The sequence below is a fragment of the Lagopus leucura genome, unplaced genomic scaffold (assembly GCF_019238085.1).
Source record: "Lagopus leucura isolate 7727_CA_CO unplaced genomic scaffold, USGS_WTPT01 Super-Scaffold_100002, whole genome shotgun sequence".
Taxonomy (NCBI): domain Eukaryota; kingdom Metazoa; phylum Chordata; class Aves; order Galliformes; family Phasianidae; genus Lagopus; species Lagopus leucura.
Window position 1 is genome coordinate 1,012,235 of NW_024962263.1, and position 23,715 is coordinate 1,035,949.

Sequence of the window (23,715 nt, forward strand, 5' to 3'; positions counted from 1 at the left end):
AGTATCTCATCTGTAGACCCGAAGATGATGTTAGCATAACAATACAACACTGCACAAGGCACTGACAGTGATGACATTTTTAGTATGATTTGTAAAAAGTACCACACTTACCACGCTTTCTAAATCAATGGGGTTGCAACAATTTTATGTTTTGGTATTTCTTGCTGTTAAAATATCCTATGTATGTAATTTACTACAGTGCAGATATTCTAGTATTTCCCAGACAATGATTTCAAAGAAGAGCACATAGCTCTCATAGAATTTCACCTTCAGCACCTGTGATAGATGAAGAAAAATTCTTGTCTCATATCAAAGGACAGCATTCTCAGAAGGGTTGCCAGATTGTAGAATAAGCTTCTTCTAACTCCTCTGGCTAAATATGATGGGCAAGATACAAAGTGACCCCAGCCTACCTGGCAGTTTAGAAGCAGAGTGGGTGAAGTAGAAGGTGTAAAGAATTTGTTATGAAATTTGTACTGTTTCTGTAACACACCGTTGAGATACTGATATTTAATAAGAGCATTTCTAGCATGTCAATATTTGCTTTTTATAGGTGTAGTTTTACAGACTTGGATTCTTAACCACTACAGAATGGTCCAGTTGGAGATAATAGACCAGGTAGTGATGTCATATGGTGGACTACGTGGAGCAGTTGCTTTTGCTCTGGTTGCGCTTCTGGATACAGGAAAAGTGAAAGAGAAGAACCTGTTTGTCAGCACAACTATCGTTGTTGTGTTTTTTACTGTTATTTTCCAGGTAATTTTTCTTCCTATGCATGTTTCTTGCGTGGAAAAGGAGTCTCTTAAAAGTATTAGGCCTTCTCAGCTGAAGGTTGCGTATTGTTTCACTGAACTGAAGGCATAATTGACTTTGTAATTTTAGTAACAAAGATCCTATTTTATGTTTTCATACAGTACCACAAGGGACAAAACACAATTTCCTCTGTGCTAAAAAATGTTCAGTCTTAGCTGCTTGATATTAATAGTACTGAAGTTAATATCTGACTAAACATTCCTCATCTCATAGGAATAACTATAGGGGACAGTTCTATTTATTGGCAAATACAGTCTTTAAGCTGATCTACCTGACTGAGCCTAAGCTGTTCTTTTAAAATATGGCAATAAGCAGTGGGACAAGAAAGTATTTACACAACAAAACAGTGATTTGTGGATGAAAAAAAAAAAAAAAAGAACATAAATGCAGATGTGTCAGTACACACTGATTTGAAAGACTTCAAAAATGTATCAAGAATTCAATTTTCGTAATAAATCATAATAAATTCGTTAAATTAATAAATACGTGTGGAAAACAAACATGCACTACTATAGGAAATATTCTCAGGCTCACAGTGCTATATAGAAGATACGGTTTTTTTTCTGCTGCTTGATGCCTTTTCAAGCCTTTGTAACAGTAGCTGTGGGTACTGCATTATTTTAGCTCTAATGGGGAGAGGGATCAAGTAGGGAAGTGTGACAAACAACATAAACATGTATAAAACCACTCTATTTAGCACTGTTCAGCTGGAGGAGAGTCTAATACCCTAAGTATTTATTATTATGTTTCATTGCCTAGGGATTGACAATCAAGCCTTTGGTACAGTGGCTGAAAGTGAAGAAAAGTGAACACAGAGAACCAAAACTCAATGAGAAACTTCATGGAAGAGTAAGACACTTTTAAACAATATTGTGGCATCATTTGAATTTTTACAGAATGCGTTAAGAGAGAAAATAGTTAAAGAAAAATATTTACACAGCAAAAGCCTTCAAATTTATCAAGAATTACTGCATTAGCTGTAATTTGTTACTGGATTGAGTCCAGTCCAAATTGAAAGGATACTCAGCAGAAGTTTTTTCTGTTCATTTGCTTGAAAATTCACTGGTGCTGACGGAACTGGGGAAACAGCTGGAATAATATTCTTTCTCTTCATCTAAAAGAGGAAGATGTTTGACTGAAGGTAGATAGGGCAAAGCATGTGAAAGAAAGTTTATTTTTCCTTCTTAATTACTGTATATTTATGGACATGAAATGAAAGCAGGCTTTGCAGTGTGCATGTGACATACAGTCCCAGATTCATGGTAATATTTTTAGTCCCATTTTGAATGGCGTATGTATCCATATTTATTTAATCTTTGAAGAGATTTTGAAACGTGACTCCTTGGATCTTTTACATTTCAGACAGCAGGCTGTCAGACATCTTGTTTAGTTCGTAACTCTGCAGATTTACACAACTATGTCTTCATCAAACATTTTAATATCCACTTGTGGAATCTTCTAGTCTGTTTGCTTTCAAGCTGGAGGTTACCTGAAGTGGAGTAACAACTTGGTAATGAACAGGGTTTAGTTCTGAGGAATCTTTTTAAAGACTACTGAATAAATATGTTTTTAGCATCCAGCAGAAAAGTTGCTTCATTTACAGATAGTATTTATCCAGAAATAAAATCTTGATGTTTTACTATTTGAAAATCAGTAGTTTCTTTCCAGACACATATTCTATCTGACATGGGATATACCTTTGTGTGTCACTGAGCAGAAAAATCTGAACAGTAATGTTAATCCTCACACTTTATTTTGTTAACTGACTCACCATTATATTCTAGCACACATCATCTTGGAGGAATATAAACTGCAGCCTTTAAAGAGAGCATTATCCATTCCCAGAGAGTAGGAGAGAGGCACCTTATTTATAATGTAATTTTCTCCATTTCTATGTCAGATGTCTCCTGAAACAGTAACTAGTAATAAGTGCAGAAATAATTCATATCACACGTGGTTATTTAAGTGGCATGCTGCAGATTCTGTAGTAATCAGTTCAATAGAGAGTAAAATGTTAACAAGTATATAAAGAAAAAGATCAAATTCTGCTGCAGCTGCCTTGTCTTGACTCAAAAGTTGCAGTCCTCAGAATTGTTATCAACCATGTGATAATAAATAAACGATGACATTTTGCTCTGGATACTAAAGGAATGACTTCTACTTCTGCCCTGGGGGAAGATACTGAAAAATCTAAAAGAAAAAAAGTATTAGGAAATACTTTCAAGTAACTTGAATCATCAACGCTAATAATGATTCATTATATTAAAGGGTAGAAATGGAGATGTAAAATGAGTTGATAATAAGTCCTAAAACTGAATGCCAATAAAATGAAGGCTTAAGTACCTTCTTGCTGAGTTAATTCGTAAATTATGAATAGTCAGTGAATTTGCAAAGGAGTGGTTAGACGGCTCAGACCTTCGAGGAAAGGCATATGGTAGTAAGAGTTTCTGTAAAGAAAGAAAAAAATCTGCTTGACAACAATAAAAATTTTCTACAGTTACTTGGTCTAACCTGACATAAATACAGATATTTTATAATTATGCCTTTAATGTGTGTGTGATACTAATTCCACTTCTACTTTTCTAGGCCTTTGATCACATTCTTTCTGCTATAGAAGACATCTCTGGACAAATAGGACATAACTATCTGAGAGACAAGTAAGCAGTAACTAACTTGTAGAGTTTGAAATACTGCTAGGAAATTTTATATGTAAATTATGACTTTTTTAAGCCTGCAAGCCTCTGAAAGTAGGGACAGCAAATAACTGCAATTGTTTGCTCATCTTGAGAGAAGAAAAATTATTCACTTGAATGGTACAGACACAATTCTCATAAAAGAATGTGAAGAACTACCATTAAGAGGGGCAGGCTTCCATAAGCTAGATGAACAAATGTCAAAAAATGATGTTAAATCTGGACTTCTTTAACAGTGTGATTTAGGGTTAGACTGTCTCTCTGGACTTAGGTCATAACATAGATGCAGACACTCATAGTTGTGACTTGCTGATGTTCTGACTCAACATGTCAATTCCAGTCTAAAAGTCATTCAGTTGCATTAATCATCTGCAGAACTTTCCTCTAAGTCTTGCTGAGAAGCTGAAAACAGTGTAGGTTTAGCATTATACTCATGCAGGTTAACGGCTTCTAGGCTGGAGCTAGATTGTATCTAGCTACTTGTGAGAACAAGCAAAATCGCTCACCTGACTGTACCCAGTCATAGAGACAGTTGTCACTGTTTCATTTTTTTTCATTTTTTTGGAGGAAAGCCATGAAATTTATCTTATAATATATCCCTCCATAATATCTGCAATGACACATTGAAATAATACATATTTCTTTTGTCTGGTGTTCATTTATGCAGTGAAGAATTCTCACTAGGCATCCCAAATAGAACATCTTTTTTTCTTTTGATAATCTTTAACGTACACTTTAGGAAAGAATTTCAGAATATTACACTGCAGTGGAATACATCATCAGGTCTGAAATATTGACTTAAAGGTGGAACTAAACATTTTTAAAGTGGCAGATTACAGTTTGTCTTCTCATATGGCAGAAGGTAATATGCTTGAGTAACAGAAGCCTTCTCTTAGTAGCTTAGCGTAGGTTCTCAGTAGTGTGCAGAAATATATTTTTAATGAGACCACGTTCAGTCTGCTTCTTCTAGGCTATATATACATGGAAATATTACTTCTTCAAAGAAATGGCAGTATCCCAGTTTTTTCAGTAATATGCTCAGGTGTAACAGCCTGGAAACTGATTTTCAGATGTTCTGACTAGAGAAGAGGAATAATGATCAATTCTGGAACATAAGCACAAAATAACAAATATCTTACTATCAGACGATCTTGGAAGTGAACATCACAGCAAACATGTACCACTTCTATCTCCTACAGCACTCAAACAGCATGAAATGAGGCCCTCTCTCTGTGCTTTTGTAGTACAATGGTTGGAAACCGGCTTTCTAGTCTGGGTTACCACAATACAGCTGTGGAAATGTACTTTTCCTTCCAATAAAGGAAAGAAACTTGAACTTTCAGAATGAAGATTTTAAGTATAATAGTAAATAATCATGAGTGGAAAAGAAGGTAGCATGATTTACCAGAGTATATAAAGTGACTAGAAAGTGACTATGAAATGGGATACCTTAATCATAGCACTTGTGCTGCTGCAGTAGTATTTGTTAAGTGAACCTATTAAATGCTTAGTGACAGCTGCATAACTAGCTGTACCAGGTTTTTCCTTTCTTTAGCTGTTATTTGAAAAGCTTCAAAATACAAACCCTCAGATTTTTATGCTCGACATTAACTAAATGCTGTTAGCTCACACAATAGTCTTTTCTGATAAATTACAAATGCTCAGGCACAATTATATTATTATTATATTTTTTATTTTTAATTATATATATATATTATATATATATTATATATATATATATTATTATATAATACAATTGCTTGCTGCCCTTAACATAGTTTGTTTCAATTATCAGGTGGTCCAATTTTGATAGGAAATTCCTCAGTAAACTCCTGATGAGAAGATCTGCTCAAAAATCAAGAGACCAAATCCTTAATGTTTTCCATGAACTCAACTTGAAGGATGCAATTAGCTATGTGGCTGAGGTACTTATAAGTACTTACTTTTTTTCCTTTCTGGTTTTTCTTTCTTTTTTTTTTTATGTTTAATGTACAGTGTAATCTAAAGATGATATTTTGCAGGAGATGTCTTAAAAAAAAAAACAACACAAAACTTTTCATTTGTTTTATCTAAGTGGAATTTAAGAGTTATGAGTCTTGTTACCACCCATTTGGGTAACCATAGTTCTCAGTACTATGCCCGAACCCCAAGATGAGTATGATAAACATTTGTTGGTGTATTTTTCTGTTGAATTTTTCTGAAGAATTTTTTTATCAGTATTCATTGCATCAAGAAACACTGCAATCAGAAATGGATCAGGTAAAATATTGTCTTTTCCCTATAGAATACCGACTATGTGACAATAAATCTGATTTGAAGAATCTCATTTCCACATGGTGTGAACATTTGACTTTAGTGTTATCTTATTATGCAAGATCACATTATTATTATAGAGAGAGATCAGCAAGAGAGCAGTTTATTTCAATGGCAGAATAATACCTACATTTCAAAAATTAGGATTAGAATGACAGTAAATGCAATGACAAAACTTATGACCTGCAGGGTAAAGTACAGAAGTTACTAAATGGAAGAAGGTTACTGCCATTCTGCTTTAGTATCATTCCCAAACCAAAACAATGTTAACAGATTATGTACAAATTCCTTATCTTCTTCATCACTATGTTGGCTGGCTTAGTTTAGATCAACACAGGTATGCAGCATTCACACGGTGCAAAGGATAATTTTAAACAGGAATTTTTAAAAGTGATTTTTGAAGTGATAATCGATCTAAAGCCTTAATCTCTAAATGTACTTTTTTCTTTTGTTTTCTTTTTATTTTTATTTTACAGCTGAGAAACAGACTAGTTAGTTCCATTAATTAAAATAAATTATTTCACTCCCACTACTGATAATAATGTCATTTTTGATGAATGTACTACAGCCTGTTAGACTTCTTACAATGAATTACAGAATTTCAAATATCAAATTTGCAAAACAAGATCAAAATCAGAAATTATTTTAGTGTGAAAATTGGGGATTACTTCACAAAATAAACAACTTTCTCAGATTTATGTTTTTTAAACTATCCATAAAGTTTTCAGACTGCTTGAGAACAAATTTTCTTTCCCAAGATGTTTCCTAGGTCGCACCTCTAAGGAAGAAAATTAGATGTTGATGAGGATGGTAAACATATACACATGCTCAGATTCACTGCTGAGTCTGTTTTGTAGATCATTACATTTTTTTCTTTAACAGATGTGAGTGGCTGTACTGATTGCTAAGCTATGCAGATTTATCAGCAGAATCTTTACCCAATAATGTCATAAACAGCATACACTAGTGTAAAATTAAGTTAGATTATTCACTGTTCGGAAGAATGGCCTTTTTCATTGTACATAATATATGGTATGATACAAGGAGGCTGTCTTTTGATGAATTCAAATAATATTTGTGTAGATTGTGTCTTGAAGGCAGACTACAAATGTTTGCTCATCTGCTAAGAACAAACAAAGAAATTTAAAGTTTTCCAGGTTCTACAAAAAGTTTCATTCATGCTGTTACGCTGCATTTATTCAATAAAAAAAAGCATGAGTCTCTTCATGTTTCAGTGGGCATCTGACTCGGATAAGATGAGTTTTTTCCCTAAATACACTGATTCCAGATAATCTCTGAGCAAAAAGCGCTAGAGCATTATGTTCTGGTAGTGCATCACCATTGCTTAATGTACAAGAAAAAGTATAAAAGATCAACAAGGATTTAGATATCAGATATCAACAACTTTTTCAAAGGAGCTGTAAGACTTCTAGCATGAAGTATTACTTCTAGTTCCAAAAAATGTATTTATTTTTAACACAAAACATTTCATGAAACCATTAGTATGACTTCTACAGATTCATCCTGCAAACAGCAGCTCAGTTATCTGTGATGACCACATTTTTTTCAGTGCTAAGAAGGGCTAAAGGACCTTTTGGAATGATACAACAGATCATGTCTTCTTCTGGCTAAAATTCCTCCACAGATGATATGATATAAGGTATCTATGAAACATTATACTTCATTCTAAAAGAAGTCAGATGCTCATAATAAAACAAGTGAGATGATGCTTTTTTTTTTTTTTTTTTTTTTTTTTTAAATCCCTCTTTAATTTCTACAGGGGTCAAACTATACCTACTACTGAACTGGTTCAACAGATACTAGTTCCTGGGTGTCCAACATTTTGTCTTAACTTGGCCCCACTGAGCTGAGAGGAATTGCCTTGGGCTGTGTAAAATACATAACATAGTTAATATAGATAAATAACAATTTTTTTCTAGTTTTTTTTTTTTTAATTAAAGAAGAGAAAATAAAATTATAAAAAAAATATGAAATAAATATTGTTAACATTTCTTAAATCTGTCTTCTTCACAGAGAAGCTCCAAGTAAATTTCATTAGTAACTATAAAGAAGATACGTTATTCTTTCTTATTGCTTCTAGTGATGTAGTGATAACTTTTGTGGGACAACTAATACTACCATATGTTTCAAGATGTAGTTTCCCAAAACTGAGACACTGCAGTTTCACAACTAGATAGACTCCAAGTATGTCACACAGCCTGTAAAGAATGAACCTTTGTGAAAAACGCGTGGCACACGGAAATATTTTTATTCCTGGTGGTGATGATTTACATTTCCAGTAGCCAAAGGCAGGGCTGGCAACAGGCACTGTAGGAGAAGGCTGCAGGAGGCTGTCCGTCAACACATGACTCACAGCATGAATTCACCACTGTGAGATGGTAAAGAGTTGTGAGGTGCTGCATGGAGAAGTGGGGCCAGCAGCAAGTGGGGCAGCCTTCTTGTAAGTCATCATTAGGATGGGGGTCTCACCAGGCTTCATGTCTTGCAAGCACATAATGCAAGCAGTTATTCTTCCTCTGCAGTTATAGCATAAAAGAGTGCAGAATGCCGGTGCATGTGGGGGCACAGCTATCAGCAGCACAAGAGAGATGACAGCACTGGGCCCCCAGGTCAGAAGGGTGCAGGCACTGAGAGTGAAGGCAGGCACTGCCAGTTGCCTTTAATGCATGGGCATCCAATCTTTGGCTTGCCTGGACTGCACTGAGTGAAGAGGAATTGTCTTGAGCTGCATATAAAATGTAGCTATTGTATATAAATAACAAAACTTTTTTTAATATATATCTATATATTCAATAAGACACACCACAAAAATTTCAACAATAACATAAGACTAGGGGGATATTTGAGCTTGTTTTTTGAAACTAATACATCAGTCTGGTTTCCTGTAGGCAATTGCCATTCTTAATGAGTTCTTAAGGTGTGTGTCAGAGATTTTTGATGAAATTTTACTCCTATACCTAATCCTTGAAAACAGTTATTCACAAATATACATACTTCCAAAGAGCAATGACAAGAATAAGGCATGATTGTGAAGTGAGGGATATCTTCCTCTGGCAATCTAGGTCTTATGGAAGCCTAATGAAGATGCATGATTGGATTTTTGAGTTGACTATCTGATTTTGCAACTATGTACATTCCTCTTGAAAATTTGCAGATAGTGTATTTATGTCAAATGAAAATAGAGTCACAAATATAACAAAAATTAATGGTTTTTTCAACGATCTTGAAACCTATTCTCAAATTCCTTTATGAACAAGGTAAGCAAGGCTTACCTTTCATTGTTCACAGGACCGCATTTAGCAAATGTATCAAAATGCATAAAATTATATACCATAACTTGAGTTAGCATTGCTCTACACCCTCCAGTGTCCTAATTCCAGCTCAAACAGTGTAAACAGTACACTACTGGTTGGCCACTGCTGAAAGATGGGTGCTTACTGAGGGCAAGGCTAGGCCATTCAATGGCACAGAACCACCAGCATGATAGGTTGGGGCAGGGGATTAACCTCAGGACAGGCTTGGCTTGCAGATGGATACATCTGTTCTAGTGTAACATGTATGTGAGCTCTACCATAGTACAAGGAAATGTTTGTTTGTCTTATTCTCTGTGACTACAAAAAATGTAAAGTGAATGAAACGTAGATGGAAAAAAATAGATAAAATCTCTTTCAATATTGCATAAGGGAGATTGTATTCTTTACTACATTGTTAATACATGATTTAATCATCTAATACATGATTTTCTGCTCTGATATAAACCATAGATGTTTACAGTTGTAACGCTATAATGATATGGAAAACATAGCAGTGACAGCAGGGTAGCAGAGTCCTAGGCTGCAGCAAGTCATGGTAAGCCCAAGCTGCTGCAGGCACAAAGGAAAAAAGCTGCTTACCTACAGAAGACCTCTGGCAAGATACACTTGCCTCCACTGCCAACCCTTAAATAAGGTCTGGTAGGGGGTGGATCCTGGTTCCACCCCTTCCAGTCACTCAGGCACATTGTATGCCCTGGTTTGGCCCTGTGTTCCCACCAGGTGCTCCATCCCTGTTTTAGGCCATGACATGTGTTTCTGCTACAGCAGTTTACATAACTATGGTCTCTCAACAGTTAACTTCCACCTAAGTAAAAGACTGTGCAAATGGTAGGGAAAACCATGAAGATAGAAATCTGAGCTTTCCCAGAAACTCACTTCTGTAATGCCAGTTTCAGAACTGATTACAAAGCTTACCTTTGCAATATAGATACAGAACTGTGGGAGTGGATTCAGAGGAGGGCCATGAAGAGGATCAGAGGACTGGAGCATCTCTCCTATGAGGAAAGGCTGAGAGAGCTGGGCTTTTTCAGCCTGGAAAAGAGAAGGCTCCAGAGAGACCTCACTGCAGCCTTCCAGTACTTAAAAGCAGCTTATAATCAGAGTGAAGACAGACATTTCACAGTGTCTGTTAATGATACAACAAGGGAGAAGAGTTTTAAACTGAAAGAGAAAAAATTTATGTTAAAAAAATTTAAGTTATATACTGGGGGGAATTTTTTCAGTCAGAGATCTGAAAGGCGCTGGAATGAGTTGTTCATAGAAGTAGTGAATACTCTGTCCCTAGAAGTGTTCTAGGCCGGGTTGGATGGGGCCCTGGGGCAACCTGATCTAGTGCCTGATTTAGTGGTTGGCAGTCCTGCCCATGGCGTTTCATGGTTTTATGATTCTATTAGTATCTCACCTCTTCACCAGATAACCCACAAGTAGTCTTGTAGATTTATACACTACGTAACTTCTGCTGTTTCCAGTCTGGCAGAAAATAGAAAACATAGTGCAATGTCTTTGAAAACACTGCTGTTAGTGCAGTGATGTTTGGAGTCCTAAAATTTTACACATATATGCCTATGTGCTTGGGTTGCAAGGTGGTACAAAGTAAAGGTCCATCCCTGAAGGATGGAGTTAGCCTGCAAAAGCACAAGGGCATAGTTTTCAAACAGGTTAGGCCTAACAGATCACTCACCTCACTAAAACAGATTTACAAGATCAGAAACCTTTTTCACTTAGCTTTTTTTCACTGGGATGTCACTTATTTAAATAAACCCTAACAACAAAACAAAATAAAATAGTTTGTTATCATTTACTAAATGCAACTTCTCTTTTATTTCCTGTGCCATTTGCATGTAACAGCATTATACAGCATATGATCTGCATTTTTTAATCCACATTTTACTGCACGTGTTTACAGCTGTAATGTGTCTTGTTTCTTTCTTTGGCCAGGGAGAGCGTAGAGGTTCCTTAGCATTTATACGTTCTCCAAGTACAGACAACATGGTCAATGTGGATTTCAATACCCCGCGTCCAAGTACTGTAGAAAGTTCTGTATCTTATTTACTGTAAGTTACTTGTACTGATTGTGTCTTCTGCTTGTTTTGTTTTCTTGTGTGTGATGAAATGCAAAAAAGATGGTTACAGTGTCTGAAAAACGCGAATTACAGGGGCTTCATTCAAATTTTATGAACTACAATTAATCTCTTCCTCCCACATAAAATAGATGATAAAATACTATTATTACCATTATTCTGTTGCATTTTGCAAACAAATTTTGAAGTAAAGATTGGTAAGCAGAGTACCACATTAGAATTGTTTCTTGTGACTTTTGTTCACCAATTGCTGTAGACAGAACCAGACAGCATTTCTGTGTCTGCTCCAGAAAACTTTAGAGGAGAATCAAGGAAAAAAATTGCTGCTCCCTTAATTCTTTCCTGTCTCATTCACACAACAGCCCACCTGCCATATACATAGGGAAATAAATGTTGACAACCTCCTGAAAGACAAAATCAACACTTTCCTCATTTTTCGCATTAGATATTTTGATTCAACCAATTTTGACATTTATTTATTTAGTTATTACTTATATGAACTTCATCTGTAAATTGTTTCTGTTTTTTATTCTTCTTCAGGAGAGAAAAGGCTGGACCGGTTTGCCTTGACATGCAAGCTTTAGAGCAGAGGAGGAAAAGTATTCGGGACACAGAAGACACAGTTGCACATCACACCCTACAACAGTACCTATATAAGCCCAGGCAGGAGGTGAGAGCAGAAGACTTGCATTAGTATGTTTTAAAATCCAAAGATTAGGATATTAGAAACCAAAAATACGAAAGCAAAACTCAGAAGGGAAGATCTTAACTGCAAATTGCATTCTTGAGGGAGTTAGGCTTTGTGTATATGCTCACGCACTCACCTACAGGCCTTTTTAACAGAGAGGGTCTAGTGTGAGTGTGGGGCTAACACAGTACAGAACGAGGTCCAATATAAGTTAAGAATAAATGGGCTGTATAGATCAAAGTAGTTTAGACATTATAGAGAGAAGCTTACTTTGAATGACTATCATGCACTCCTACACGAGGAAAGAGGGAAAAAAAAATAGAATGCCTTTAGACTCTGCTTTGGTTCATTCTTCTAAGGAGTTGTTTTTGTTTTCATTACACAAGCTGAATGCACTGATATGGCTTCCAGCTCTATTTCTAAATAAATGAATATTGTCTTCCTTTCCTCATAACAGCACAAACATCTGTACAGTCGACATGAGATCATGCACAATGAAGATGAGAAACAAGACAAGGAGATTTTCCACAGGACAATGAGGAAGCGCTTAGAATCTTTCAAGAGCACTAAACTAGGAATAAATCATCCCAAGAAGCTGAATAAAATCCACAAAAGAGAACGGGGCCAAAAAAGGGTAAAATATCTGCACAAGGACCCAGATGTAGCCACCTAGTATACAAAACAAAGGGAGGGCAGGGAGGATTCTTAAGGTTCCTATGTCCTGCATCTATCTCTGTCGTATAGAACTTAGTAACTTAAAGGGTGTAAGCAAGAAAAGATTGAACTATGAATCAAGGGGCATCTTCTCATATACTGCTTTTCTCCATGCTTTGGGACTCTTTTGGTTGAGAGTTTTTTGATCGCTTGAGAAATAGCAGATTTGGAGCCATGCTAGAACACTGTGGGGAGCTTTTCCAGGACAGACATAGCATTCATCATTTCACAAAATTTGCATGATCCAGGAACTTACATCGTATGAAAAGACCAAGTTCCTTCTTTTTCCTGTACCAGTATAGAGTAGCAAATTAATGACAATAATAATGAACCTCAAAAAAAGATTGCAACAGACATCAGGATAACGCTGCTCAACAGTGATTTCAAAGAATGTCTTAGCTCTAAGATGTTGGTAGCATTTTTGTTCATTTAATTTGTTTCTTTTCTTTCAGCGAAACAGCAATGTCATACCAAATGGAAAAATACCTTCAGAAAATCCTGTACAAGATTATACTTTGAAGGAAAAAGGTAAAAAGACCTTTAGATCAGTAGTATTTCATCAGCTACGTTGTCTGTAAATAATCCCTTTAAAAATTTAATGATATGCAGTGGTGAAGCTATTAGAGAGGGACTTCTAGTCATAACTTATAACAGAGAGTGGGGATCTAGTCCATACTTAAAACAGTATCCGGAACATTAAGAAGTTGTTTTTTCTTTTATTCTTTTCCCCAGGCTGTTGAATGACAAATCAAACTTGAATTAGTGTTCTTACTCATAGTTGTAAAATACCTTGTTCAAATCCTGAAAACAAAACAATGCACTAGCTGCAACATAGTTGAACTTTCTGCTTACTTTTAGATAAGTTGCATAGAGCAAGTTTTGCTAAATTTTTTCTTTTCATCAAGTAAGGTATGCCTATCCATGACACCATACCATGCAAAGTTCAGTCAGAGTGGAAATGTTTTTTGAATTAACGCCTATTTATTTAGAAGAGTCTGAATCAGAGTTGAAGCTGAGTTGAAGTTAGAACTTGGGGAGAGAAGGCAGATTTGAAGGGAAAACTGTCAGAGGTCAGTTTGAGTACTGGTTAATCCTTCATAAGAATGTGCCACTTAAAAACTGAGATATGATTTAAAGCCCACTGAACTAACCCTTACTTGTGGTCTTTCTTATGTTTATTCACACTCTTAATCTCAAAGAAAGCTGAAGTAAAGCAGAGAGAGTCATTTTTTCTCTTTAGATCCAAGCCAAGTTTTTTCTTTATGTATGCTACCTAAGACATCTTCTGAACATTACTTTTTTGACTGGCAGGGGCAATACATGCTGGCTGAAATAGACATAACATTCTAGAACATCCTTGCATAGAAAGTGTTTTCCAAAGACTTGTAATTAGTTCATTCAATGCTGTCTTGTTGAAGGACTCTGCATGTATTGGATGCATGTATTGCATCTATTGGAAAAAAAGAAAGACTTCTTCAGAGGACATACTTAACAAGTGGTTTAGAAGGTGATGTAAAACTGATCTGATGATGATAGAAGCAGCAGTGACCTCATCAGCTTTGAAATTAGTCAGGATTCCAATGTCAACCTCTGTCTAACTGACTCTGGGCAGCCTGGTCTGGTGGTTGGCAATCCTGCACGTAGCAGGGGGATTGAAACTAGATGATCATCGTGGTCCTTTTCAACCCAAGGTCATTGTATGTTTCTGTGATTCTAATAATGAAAAATCAGTAACAAATTATTTTAAGGGACTACGTTTCTCTAAATGTGAGAAAGTAAGACAAAAAATATAACAGCACCAGTAGTCGTGCATCGAAAGTTTGTTTCCTTCAGACTCAGAAAAATATACTTTCTAGTTCTATTAGCCAACAGTCTATTCAGAATGTGAAATCTCTATCATAACACCAGGTAACAGTGAAAGTCTGAAAGCCTTGCGGATTTTCTCAAAATAATTGGTACCCAAACTGCAGTTTGCAAATATATTCACACTGTCATGCCAGCGCTACAACTGTTAATCTTTGGTGACTGTACCAATATAATATGACATAATGCTCTTTCACTTTTTCATCAGAACTGATAGAAATCTCCGATCAAACTGGGCTTATGTTTTTTATTGCTGTTGTTCCAGATTCGGAATTTTCTGAAGCAGAAGAAAATAATGATTATGAAACTTTGCATCTAGGCAAAGGAGTTGATTTTCTGGCTAACGTGACCAAGCAAAACTTCACAGATAACCCTGCTGGTAAAAATATTAATTGCATGCAGAATTTTTTTACTCAAATATAAAAACAATTACTAGAAATGCTGCAGGTTTAGCCTGTATTTTTGCTTGTTTGTTTGTTTTGATTGGATCTCTTTTCTGAGGGTTGATATTTGCTTAAAATTATGGCAAAGGTAACAAATTTCAATGTGAAATTATGGAGAACATCAAATTTGCTATTGCTATTGATAATACTGACAGGAGATGTGAAAATGACTGCCTAACCCTAAGATCTAACCATAAGATCAGCAACAGAAAATGTTAATGTTGTCCTACCTCACCAGGCCAATTGATTTCTACTTGCATAAAAGAACTTTGCAATGATATCTTCCATATTTCTTCTTTCATTCAGTATTTCTTAAATTCACAAGTCCTTCAATTTCCTGCAGACTTACAGAAGTCACAGAAAAGTGCAGATTTCCAGATATTTAGGAGTATTCATTGGACCTGAATTCCTGACCCGGAAGGCTCCAAAATACCATATTGAAAATAAACCACTACATATAAGAGATAGTATGTGATGTGATTTGTACGGTGCTAAGGTTTAGCATCTCTTTAGCACTTTAGTGTCTGAATTATCAGCATATGTAATGCCATTCATACACTGAAGAAAAATCTTCGTGTCTGTACTCTTTTGACAAACAGGGTGATACAATATTTTAACTGCCCAGCGACAAATTCCACATTTGAATATTTATAAAGACATACTGAAATCAATCCAAAAGTAAGTGACTAGCAAAATGCAGGCCTAGACTGATTTTACAATTTTTGTCTGGTATTATATTAAAAGGTATTTATATTAAAAGGCTCTTTTTACTTCAGTGCCTTATTTCAGTGCCCTCACACACATCTTGTTCCTTCATGGAGATGTGCAGCTCATGTTTTTGCATTTTTTGGTCATCTTTTCCTTCTTTTTTATGGATTTGGTCTGATTTTTTTCTGAAACTATTTCATGTTTTGATTTGTTTTGCTTAGGGGATGAGTTGGTTTATTCTTTTAGCAATTTTATTTATTTTCTCCAGATATCTCAATCATAACTGCATATTTTATACAGTTCTTCACTACATAAAAAAAAATAAAATCCAAAATAACTAGCTATAACCAAGCCAGAAAAAGCAACCTTTGATTATATAATAGTCTTTTTGCCTATTTTTTTTTCTCTTTTACAAAGCACCTTTCTGTGTCACCAAGAAATCATTTTGATTAACTGTGTTTGTCACTCGTGAATTTTTTTAGGAATTGATAACCCAGTATTTTCAGCTGATGATGATCAAAGCATCTACATGAAGTTCTCACCATGGTTGTCTAGTGAAGATACTGTGGTACCGTCACAAAGGGCCCGAGTGCAGATCCCTTATTCTCCAAACAACTTCAGACGGCTCACTCCGTTCCGGCTCAGCAATAAATCAATAGATTCTTTCCTGCTAGCAGATGGCCCAGAGGAACAACCCAGACCTTTTCTCCCAGAATCAACACATATGTAATATTTTAAGAGAGATTATCACCTTTGTTTTTAATCAATCTCAATCAGTATCAAGCCTGAGTACTGACAAGATTATTTTTCTGATTTTTCTTCTCCCAGTGTCTCTTTATTTCCTGGCTTTTTCCTTCTGTTTGAATAACAAAACTTCTTTCTATTTGAGGATTTGCCCATCTATTTGAGGTCAAAAGCCGTACCATTTTTAGAGCAGAAAATGTTCTTGCTCTTTGTTTTGTCTTGTAAATTCTAAAATGCCAAGCAGGAACTTTTCCTAACATCCAAATGTTTTTGTATCCAGTTTCAAGAGACTTCATTTTTCTTGGTTAGTCAGCTCTAGAAGATAAAACTCATATTTGAATTCCCTGACATGATGTAATTCTGATTCAAGTTCTTAAAAAAACAGTTGTTCTTTCAACTAACACTGTCAGGACTGTCTTCACACGTAAGCAAAGACAGGATGAAGCAACATAAAAACAATCTATCTGCTGATGTCAAAAGATACGTTTTGCCTGGAAAAAGTCAGATCAGTCATTTAACTCATTGGACTCTATTACATTTTGGTGTACAGTAGAAACATCGAGTGATTTGAACAGGCAGGATAGCTGGGCTGAGGTCAATGGGGTGAAGTTCAACAAGACCAAGTGCCGGGTCCTGCAGGTTGGCCAGAGCAACCTCAGACAACACTACAGGCTTGGGGCAGAGTGGCTTGAATACTGTGTAGATGGACCTGAGGGTATTGGCCAATGCTTGGCTCAACATAAGAAAGCAGTGTGCTCAGGTGGCCAAGAATGCCAGTGGCATCCTAGCTTGTATCAGAAATAGTGTTGTCAGCAGGAGCAGGGAGGTGGTCATCCCTGTGTACTTCTTTCTGGGGAGGCCACACCTTGAGTACTGTATTCAGTTTTGGAAGCCTCACCACAAAGACATTGAGGCCCTGGAGCGTGTTTAGAGAAGGGCGACAAAGCTGGTGAGGGGTCTGGAGCACAGGGCTTATGAGGAGCAGCTGAAGGAGCTGGGAATGTTCAGTCTGGAGGAGACTCAGGGGAGACCTCATTGCTCTCTGTAACTACCTGAAGGGAGCTGTAGTAAGCTGGAGATCAGCCTCTTCTCTTGTGTAACTGGTGATTGGACTGGAGGGAACGGCCTCCAGTTGTGCCAGGGGAGATTCAAGTTGAACATTAGCAAATGCCACTTCTCTGAGAGAGCAGTCAGGCACTGGAACGGGCTGCCCAGGGAAACAGTGGAGTCACTGTCCCTTAAGGAGTTCAAGAAACATTTAGATGTACTGAGGGATGTGGTGCAGTGGGAAATGTTGGTGATAGGTGGATGGTGGGACTGGATGATCTTAGAGATCTAAATTTCTCTTAATCCATATCCTATTTTAAAAGCAGAAAAACATTTGACACAGTAAATAATTAAATTTGGTACAGTAAATAACATTGCCTCTAATTTCTTAGAGGTTTAAAAATAAATTAACTCTGGATTTATATAAATATCCCAGTTGCCCTTTAATTCTTGCTCTATAAAAATTTTCCACATCATAAAATCAGCCTTCATTTCTACAATCTACAGAGTCAGTGCAGTAAATGAGGTGGGTCAGGTCACAGTTCAACCATCATAATTGAATAGAGCATAGGGCACTGATTATGCAATGAAATGTGACGGTCAGTTGTCTAGCTTTTGTAGAATCCATGATCACAAACATGTGACCTAGTGCATTCTGTTCATCAACAAATAAAGGAATGTGGCAAGTTGAAAGTACTTAATTGATGAAACTTTTTTCAGACAAAGATCTCAGTATAGGAGTGAACATTGCATAATTTTGTTTTGAAAAGAATTTAATAATCTTTGGAAAATAAAGAAGTTCTGATTTTATTCTGTTCTGGCTTATGTCTTGCAGAAGGTGTGCTAGTTCAAGTGTAATTACAGAAAGTACATCACTTTAATGGAGAAACCTGTAGGGATGAGTTTGTTTGAATATTCAGTTTCATATAACATATCATTGATTGTTTTATTAAAATAGTGTTTTAAAAGAAATGTTGGATTAACTAAAGAGCTGTGAATTAAATTCTGGTATCCTAATTAAAAGCTTGAATAACAAGCAGTGTTCTACAAGGAAAACTTCTCCTTGACACTTAGCACATTGAAGTCTTCCTCTCCTTTTTCCCACTTAGTTTGTCATAAATTATTGACCATAATACTTTCCAAAATTTAACTTCTAACCTTTATTCTTTTTCTCACTTCGATTGCCATATTATAAGTGACTGTATTATTAGAAACTGCTATGTATGAGTTTTTGTGCAGGTATCTTTAAAATATCAGGGTTTGTGGGCTTTGAGTGCTGTGTTTCTTTAGAAGTATTTTGGGAAGTTAGGTTTCCTGAGAAAGTAATCTGGGACTTTGGTTATTCTCAGAAACAGTCCTCTCAATTACATACTTAATGAAATTCTCCTAATAGGAAAATTTTATTAAAATTTCAATTAGAAGATTTTAAAAACCAAAGTAAATTGGAAACCAAATGTGGGAATGTGAAGATTCTCTACATAGTCTAAACAAAAAGCATCATAGATGACAGTTAAGAATAAGTTGGATTTTCTGGTGAAACATTCTGTTTCTTTATTTAAAGAGCGCAATTTCTTTCAAAAGATTTCCTTGGTAAGCATTAGGAATAAATGTCTCAAGATAAAAATACACTACAATAACCTGATGATGACTCCATCTCCTAAGTGTTGAAGCAGGCTGCATTCATTGCAAATACTAAGCTCAGTTTTGCCTGATTCTCAACGAGGACAAAAGGCTCATTTTAGGTTATTCAAGATAGAAACAGGAACAAGGTACAGTTCCCCAGCTCAAAAATGGTCTTAAACCACTCATTTTAATAAGACACTCATAAAAATAGCCAAAAGAAAAGCCTATTAGCCAGAATAGTAATATACAAAATATGTATGTACAAATGTTTCTATTTAATTGTGCTCTCTAGGTGATATGGACCAAGATGTTGAAATGACAGAATACTCCTCTTCAGATGACAAATTTCCTCCTTATACATCTGACCAACTAAACCAAAATGAAAGTGCTTCAGAGAATCCCCTCCACTTCTTTCCATCTTGTCTTCAAATGCCTTGGACACAAAACTATTCTTCCTTGGAAAACAGAGGGAATATATCTCTTTCTACTGTCTCTGAATACATAGCTTCTTGTGACCCAAGTGTACCTGATCTTTTCTGGGAAACAGATGCAGATACGGATAACAAAGAGACGATAAACTCTGGTTATTGTTCTGAAGTTAGCTACAAGTCAGAGAATTCACAAGAAGAGAATTCTCTACTTATACCTGAAGAGTTGGAAGACCCTTACATGAAGGAGCCCAGGGAGAAGAAAATGTTGCTTGATGTACAAGGAAATTACAGATCCATTGCAGCCAGGCGTGTACAAAGCCGACGTTCATTTCACAAGCCAAAACCTCTTCAACACCCGAAGCTTCAAAAACTAGCATCTCTTCCAGCATCTTGCCATGTCCCTCCACATTCTTTGGAGCAAGAGGAAACACAGTTGTGAGCCAGGACTTACCTGAAAGGAAGAACTGAGAGAGAATACTTTGAACAAAGGTTTTCTGTAAAATTTGAGAGAAACCACTTGGTTCACAGGGCCTACTGTAGAATAATTTGGGATGGAAAGGAAGCGGCATCCCACGATGTCAGAAATTCTGGAGGTTTTCTGTTGCACTTACAGTTTTAAGTCCACGTTCATATTAAAAGGGTGCATAATGAAGGAAAAATATGCCTCCTTGTTATTTTTTCGTGTAGACTGTTACAAAAAAAAACATTATTTTTGGAAGGCTAAAACAAGAAGTATTCTTTTTTTTAATATATAAATGATCTGTTATGCCATACATTCCCAGTAAATACTTATAACAAAAATGGGCTGCATTTTTTGCCTCATTAGTGGGGTTCAGTATTTATGTTGTATGAAATTAATGTAGGAGAAGTCAGTGGTTAGCCTCTTGCCTGCTAATTCTACTCCAGCTGAAATGGATCAGTGCCTTTCATAAGTGCAAACTAAAGAAAAAATATTTTACTGCTCTGAATATGTGTGTTACTGAGTAATCATGAGGTACTGATTCTGGCAGAAATCTTTGCAGGGAGGGATAAGTCCTGCATTTTGAAATTTTGTCCGGGTCTCTTGGATGGTCATTTCCTTCATTCATCATCATTTCCACAACTCAGTGGTATTGGAATGAAAGAATATCCAGAATTAGCTCATAATTTTATCTTATGTAACCACAAGCAATTTTGTATTCTTAATTAAGCTGCTCTATTTTAAATAGCCTCACAGAAGTGTAAATATTTGTCATTTGTCCTGCTGCTTTGGAAGACATCTTCCAAATACTCCGTTGGATTATCTTGTTAATTTATGTATAATGCACTTTCTGGGATAATGGCCTCTCAATGCCATTTTTGACACAAGAGTTAGTGCCACGATGACTCAGGATGTCCATGTTTCAAAGTACTGTATAAAGGCAGTATGCTTGTGTTGTGAACTTTCTATCTTCAGCCCCTGTCCACTTCTCTGTTAAATGACAGTCAATAAAATTGCATTAGACTCCTATTATCAAAGCTAGCCTATATGAAAACTAAATAAAAATGAAAACTCTAAGAATTCTCATTCATGTATGATACTGCATGCCAGCCTGCTTTGCCCTTAATTGACTCCAGTCCTGAGACTTGGTCTCAACATTTTCAGTGGTTATAAGTTGTAAAGGTTCTTTGACATTAATAGGAGATGAGTGTTTAACCGCTTCCTTGATCCTAATGTGTACCTTATTTCTACTTCACATGAATGTAAGCGAGCGAATGTAAGCGAATGTCAGCTTCAGGGAAGTATCTGTATTACTAAATGCTGGATTCAACAGCAGCTTTCTTTGGTAAATTTTATTTTATCTGTGGAAATGTGTGGTTGTTTCCCTATACCTACTGAGACTTTGAAGTGGGCTCTGGCTGATTCTGTGTTAGATGTCCAATCATAGATTTACCGATTTGTCCTCTAAGAGTGAAGCAATATGTGAAAATTCAGGCCCATAGCTTTTATCTATCTTTGTGCTCTTTGCTAGTATTGCCTGCTAGGCTAGTTCAAATTGCAGAGCTGCAATGGCAATTGTCATATACAAACCCAGTTACATAACCTATGCTTTTGCAGACTTGGAGTGCTGGTCCTTGGATATCAATCCACAGACAGCTGTACATGATCATCTTGGACACAGATTCAATTGAAAATTGAAAAGCTCCAGTAAATTCTGTAATTCCATGATGTAAATACCACATTTTCTGAACTGAATATATATACATATACTATTTGGTAAAGCATTTCAATCCTGTTCTAATTGGAACATATCCTGTAATTTTAGTGATCGGCACAGACACATAGCAGGGTCATTACTGATCTCAGACATTTTCACTTAGAACGTGCAATGTGCCAAAATCTGACTTCCAGTCTCATATCATAATGCTGAAATACCAACAACAAAGTTGGTAGCATGGTGTTGGCTTTGAACAAGACTTTCCTTTCTTATTGCTATGGTACAGAGGCCATTGCTGTCATGCAATCAAAAGAAGAGACATGTTATGCCTTGTGTTTTCTGCATGCTTGTTAGAGTAATCCTAGGCTACCTCAATAAAGCATTTGTAAATCCTAACCAGCAGATGCAAGTTCTCACCAGTTAAGTGTTGCACACACAAGCGTATATACTTTTTAAATCCAAAGTTACAAGATTTTCATGTTCTTGTATGTTCTTATGATAAATAAGAGGATCAGTAACACTACAGTCTTTGTAAATGAAGTATTTCCTGTAAGGAGCCAGCAAGATTCTGTTTGCTTTTGAGAAGGCTGTGAATTATAGCAGGTTTTTGCAAAACAAATGATAGCCCATTTTTTGACAACAGGAGAAATGGAAAGGCATTATGTACAAACTGCTTAGCTCTCTACTGGCTTCCAAATTGTTTAAGCCTTGTCTGTATTATAAAGGGCAGCGTAGCCACAGTTCAACAGACAGAGGATAAAATGCTCAGTCTGGTAGTGAACAGACTTATCCTTGGAATAATTTTCATTATTTATGAAGATCTTAGGACTCTGGAACACATTTTCTCATATAATTGCCTCTATATCAGAGCTCTAATTGGCAAAGTTTCTCAGTTTGAAATGTTTCATGTCCTTAAAAAAAAGTTTCATACCTTCAGTTTGCACACTGGAAAAAATACTCCCAGCTAGAATACAGTAGATTATAATTCCTTATTTTTTTTCCATGGCAATTGCTCTCTATGTTTATGCGGGTATATAAGAAAAGCAATTTATAAGATTTCATTATCTATCTCACACTGTTTCTTTACTCTTTCTATTTACTTCCAGATTTCTGAACAAGTCCTGATGGTACAAGTATTTTCTTGCTTCTTCAATGTACTTTAGTTAGTTGAGGCCCACTAATTTCTGTCAGAGTAACATAGATTTAAAGCTGGCTATGTGTATCAGTTTATTTTTTTACCATATGAGATAGCAGTTAATTAGTTTGGTGTGATCAGTCGATAAATCAGTTCACCTCTGCTGAGGCCAGTTCAGTTCCTCTTGAGCTTTCCTGGCTGAAAAATATCTTTAGATTTTTTTGTGTGTGTATGATAAGCTCTGTCAGAGAAAGTCAAGTTGGGTATTCCATAATTACTAGTAACATGTAACTATTGCCCACTTTGTTGTAAATGAAAAAATGAAGAATATTTGATGTCTTTTCTATATATTTTTCTCCATGTACAGAATAATTTTTGACGATATTCATTATGCTGCACTATGTCCTAGCAACGTTAAAAAAAAGTGTATGTGACTTCTGCTGAATCCTCTCTGAGCTCTGAAGTTAATTGTATGTAATTATGTTTTACAAATATGTGATCTAGTCAGAGATTTATGTTAAAAAGGTTGTAAAATGATCATGTGCCTTAAATTGTCACTCCTTTGAGTGCTGCTATTCGGAGATTTTTGTGTACTTTCCAAGAGGTGTCAATTTATTGCAAAAATATTTTTAAGTAAGTCAAGTTGTTCTGCTAATGCTTCTTTATAGAAATGTTTTAGTAACATACCATAATGAAAAATTTGGCAATAAACTGTATCATTTTGGTAGAATTACACTGCTTTGGCTAGACTCATTTATTCAGTGAATTTAGAGAAGACTTTCCATACAAGAGTTCTGAGTAAGTGGGCTGTTTGAATTTCTGTCCCTTAATCAAAATAAGAGAGAGAGAGAGAGAGAGGGAGAGGGAAAGAAAGAAAGAAAGAAAGAAAGAAAGAAAGAAAGAAAGA

At 36.0% G+C, this 23,715-nt stretch overlaps 1 protein-coding gene across 1 annotated transcript in view; it reads left to right on the forward strand.

The window, feature by feature from the left end:
- Positions 1 to 23,408, forward strand: part of SLC9A3 (solute carrier family 9 member A3) — a 58,468-nt gene extending 35,060 nt beyond the window's left edge. Inside the window, exons 8-17 of the mRNA XM_042868843.1 lie at positions 554 to 756; positions 1,573 to 1,662; positions 3,400 to 3,470; positions 5,302 to 5,431; positions 11,093 to 11,208; positions 11,776 to 11,905; positions 12,381 to 12,557; positions 13,090 to 13,165; positions 14,766 to 14,879; positions 19,358 to 23,408. Coding sequence (XP_042724777.1) covers positions 554 to 756; positions 1,573 to 1,662; positions 3,400 to 3,470; positions 5,302 to 5,431; positions 11,093 to 11,208; positions 11,776 to 11,905; positions 12,381 to 12,557; positions 13,090 to 13,165; positions 14,766 to 14,879; positions 19,358 to 19,935 — 1,685 coding nt within the window. The 3' untranslated portion in view covers positions 19,936 to 23,408. The remainder of the gene's footprint in view (positions 1 to 553; positions 757 to 1,572; positions 1,663 to 3,399; positions 3,471 to 5,301; positions 5,432 to 11,092; positions 11,209 to 11,775; positions 11,906 to 12,380; positions 12,558 to 13,089; positions 13,166 to 14,765; positions 14,880 to 19,357) is intronic.
- Positions 23,409 to 23,715: the final 307 nt, after the last annotated feature.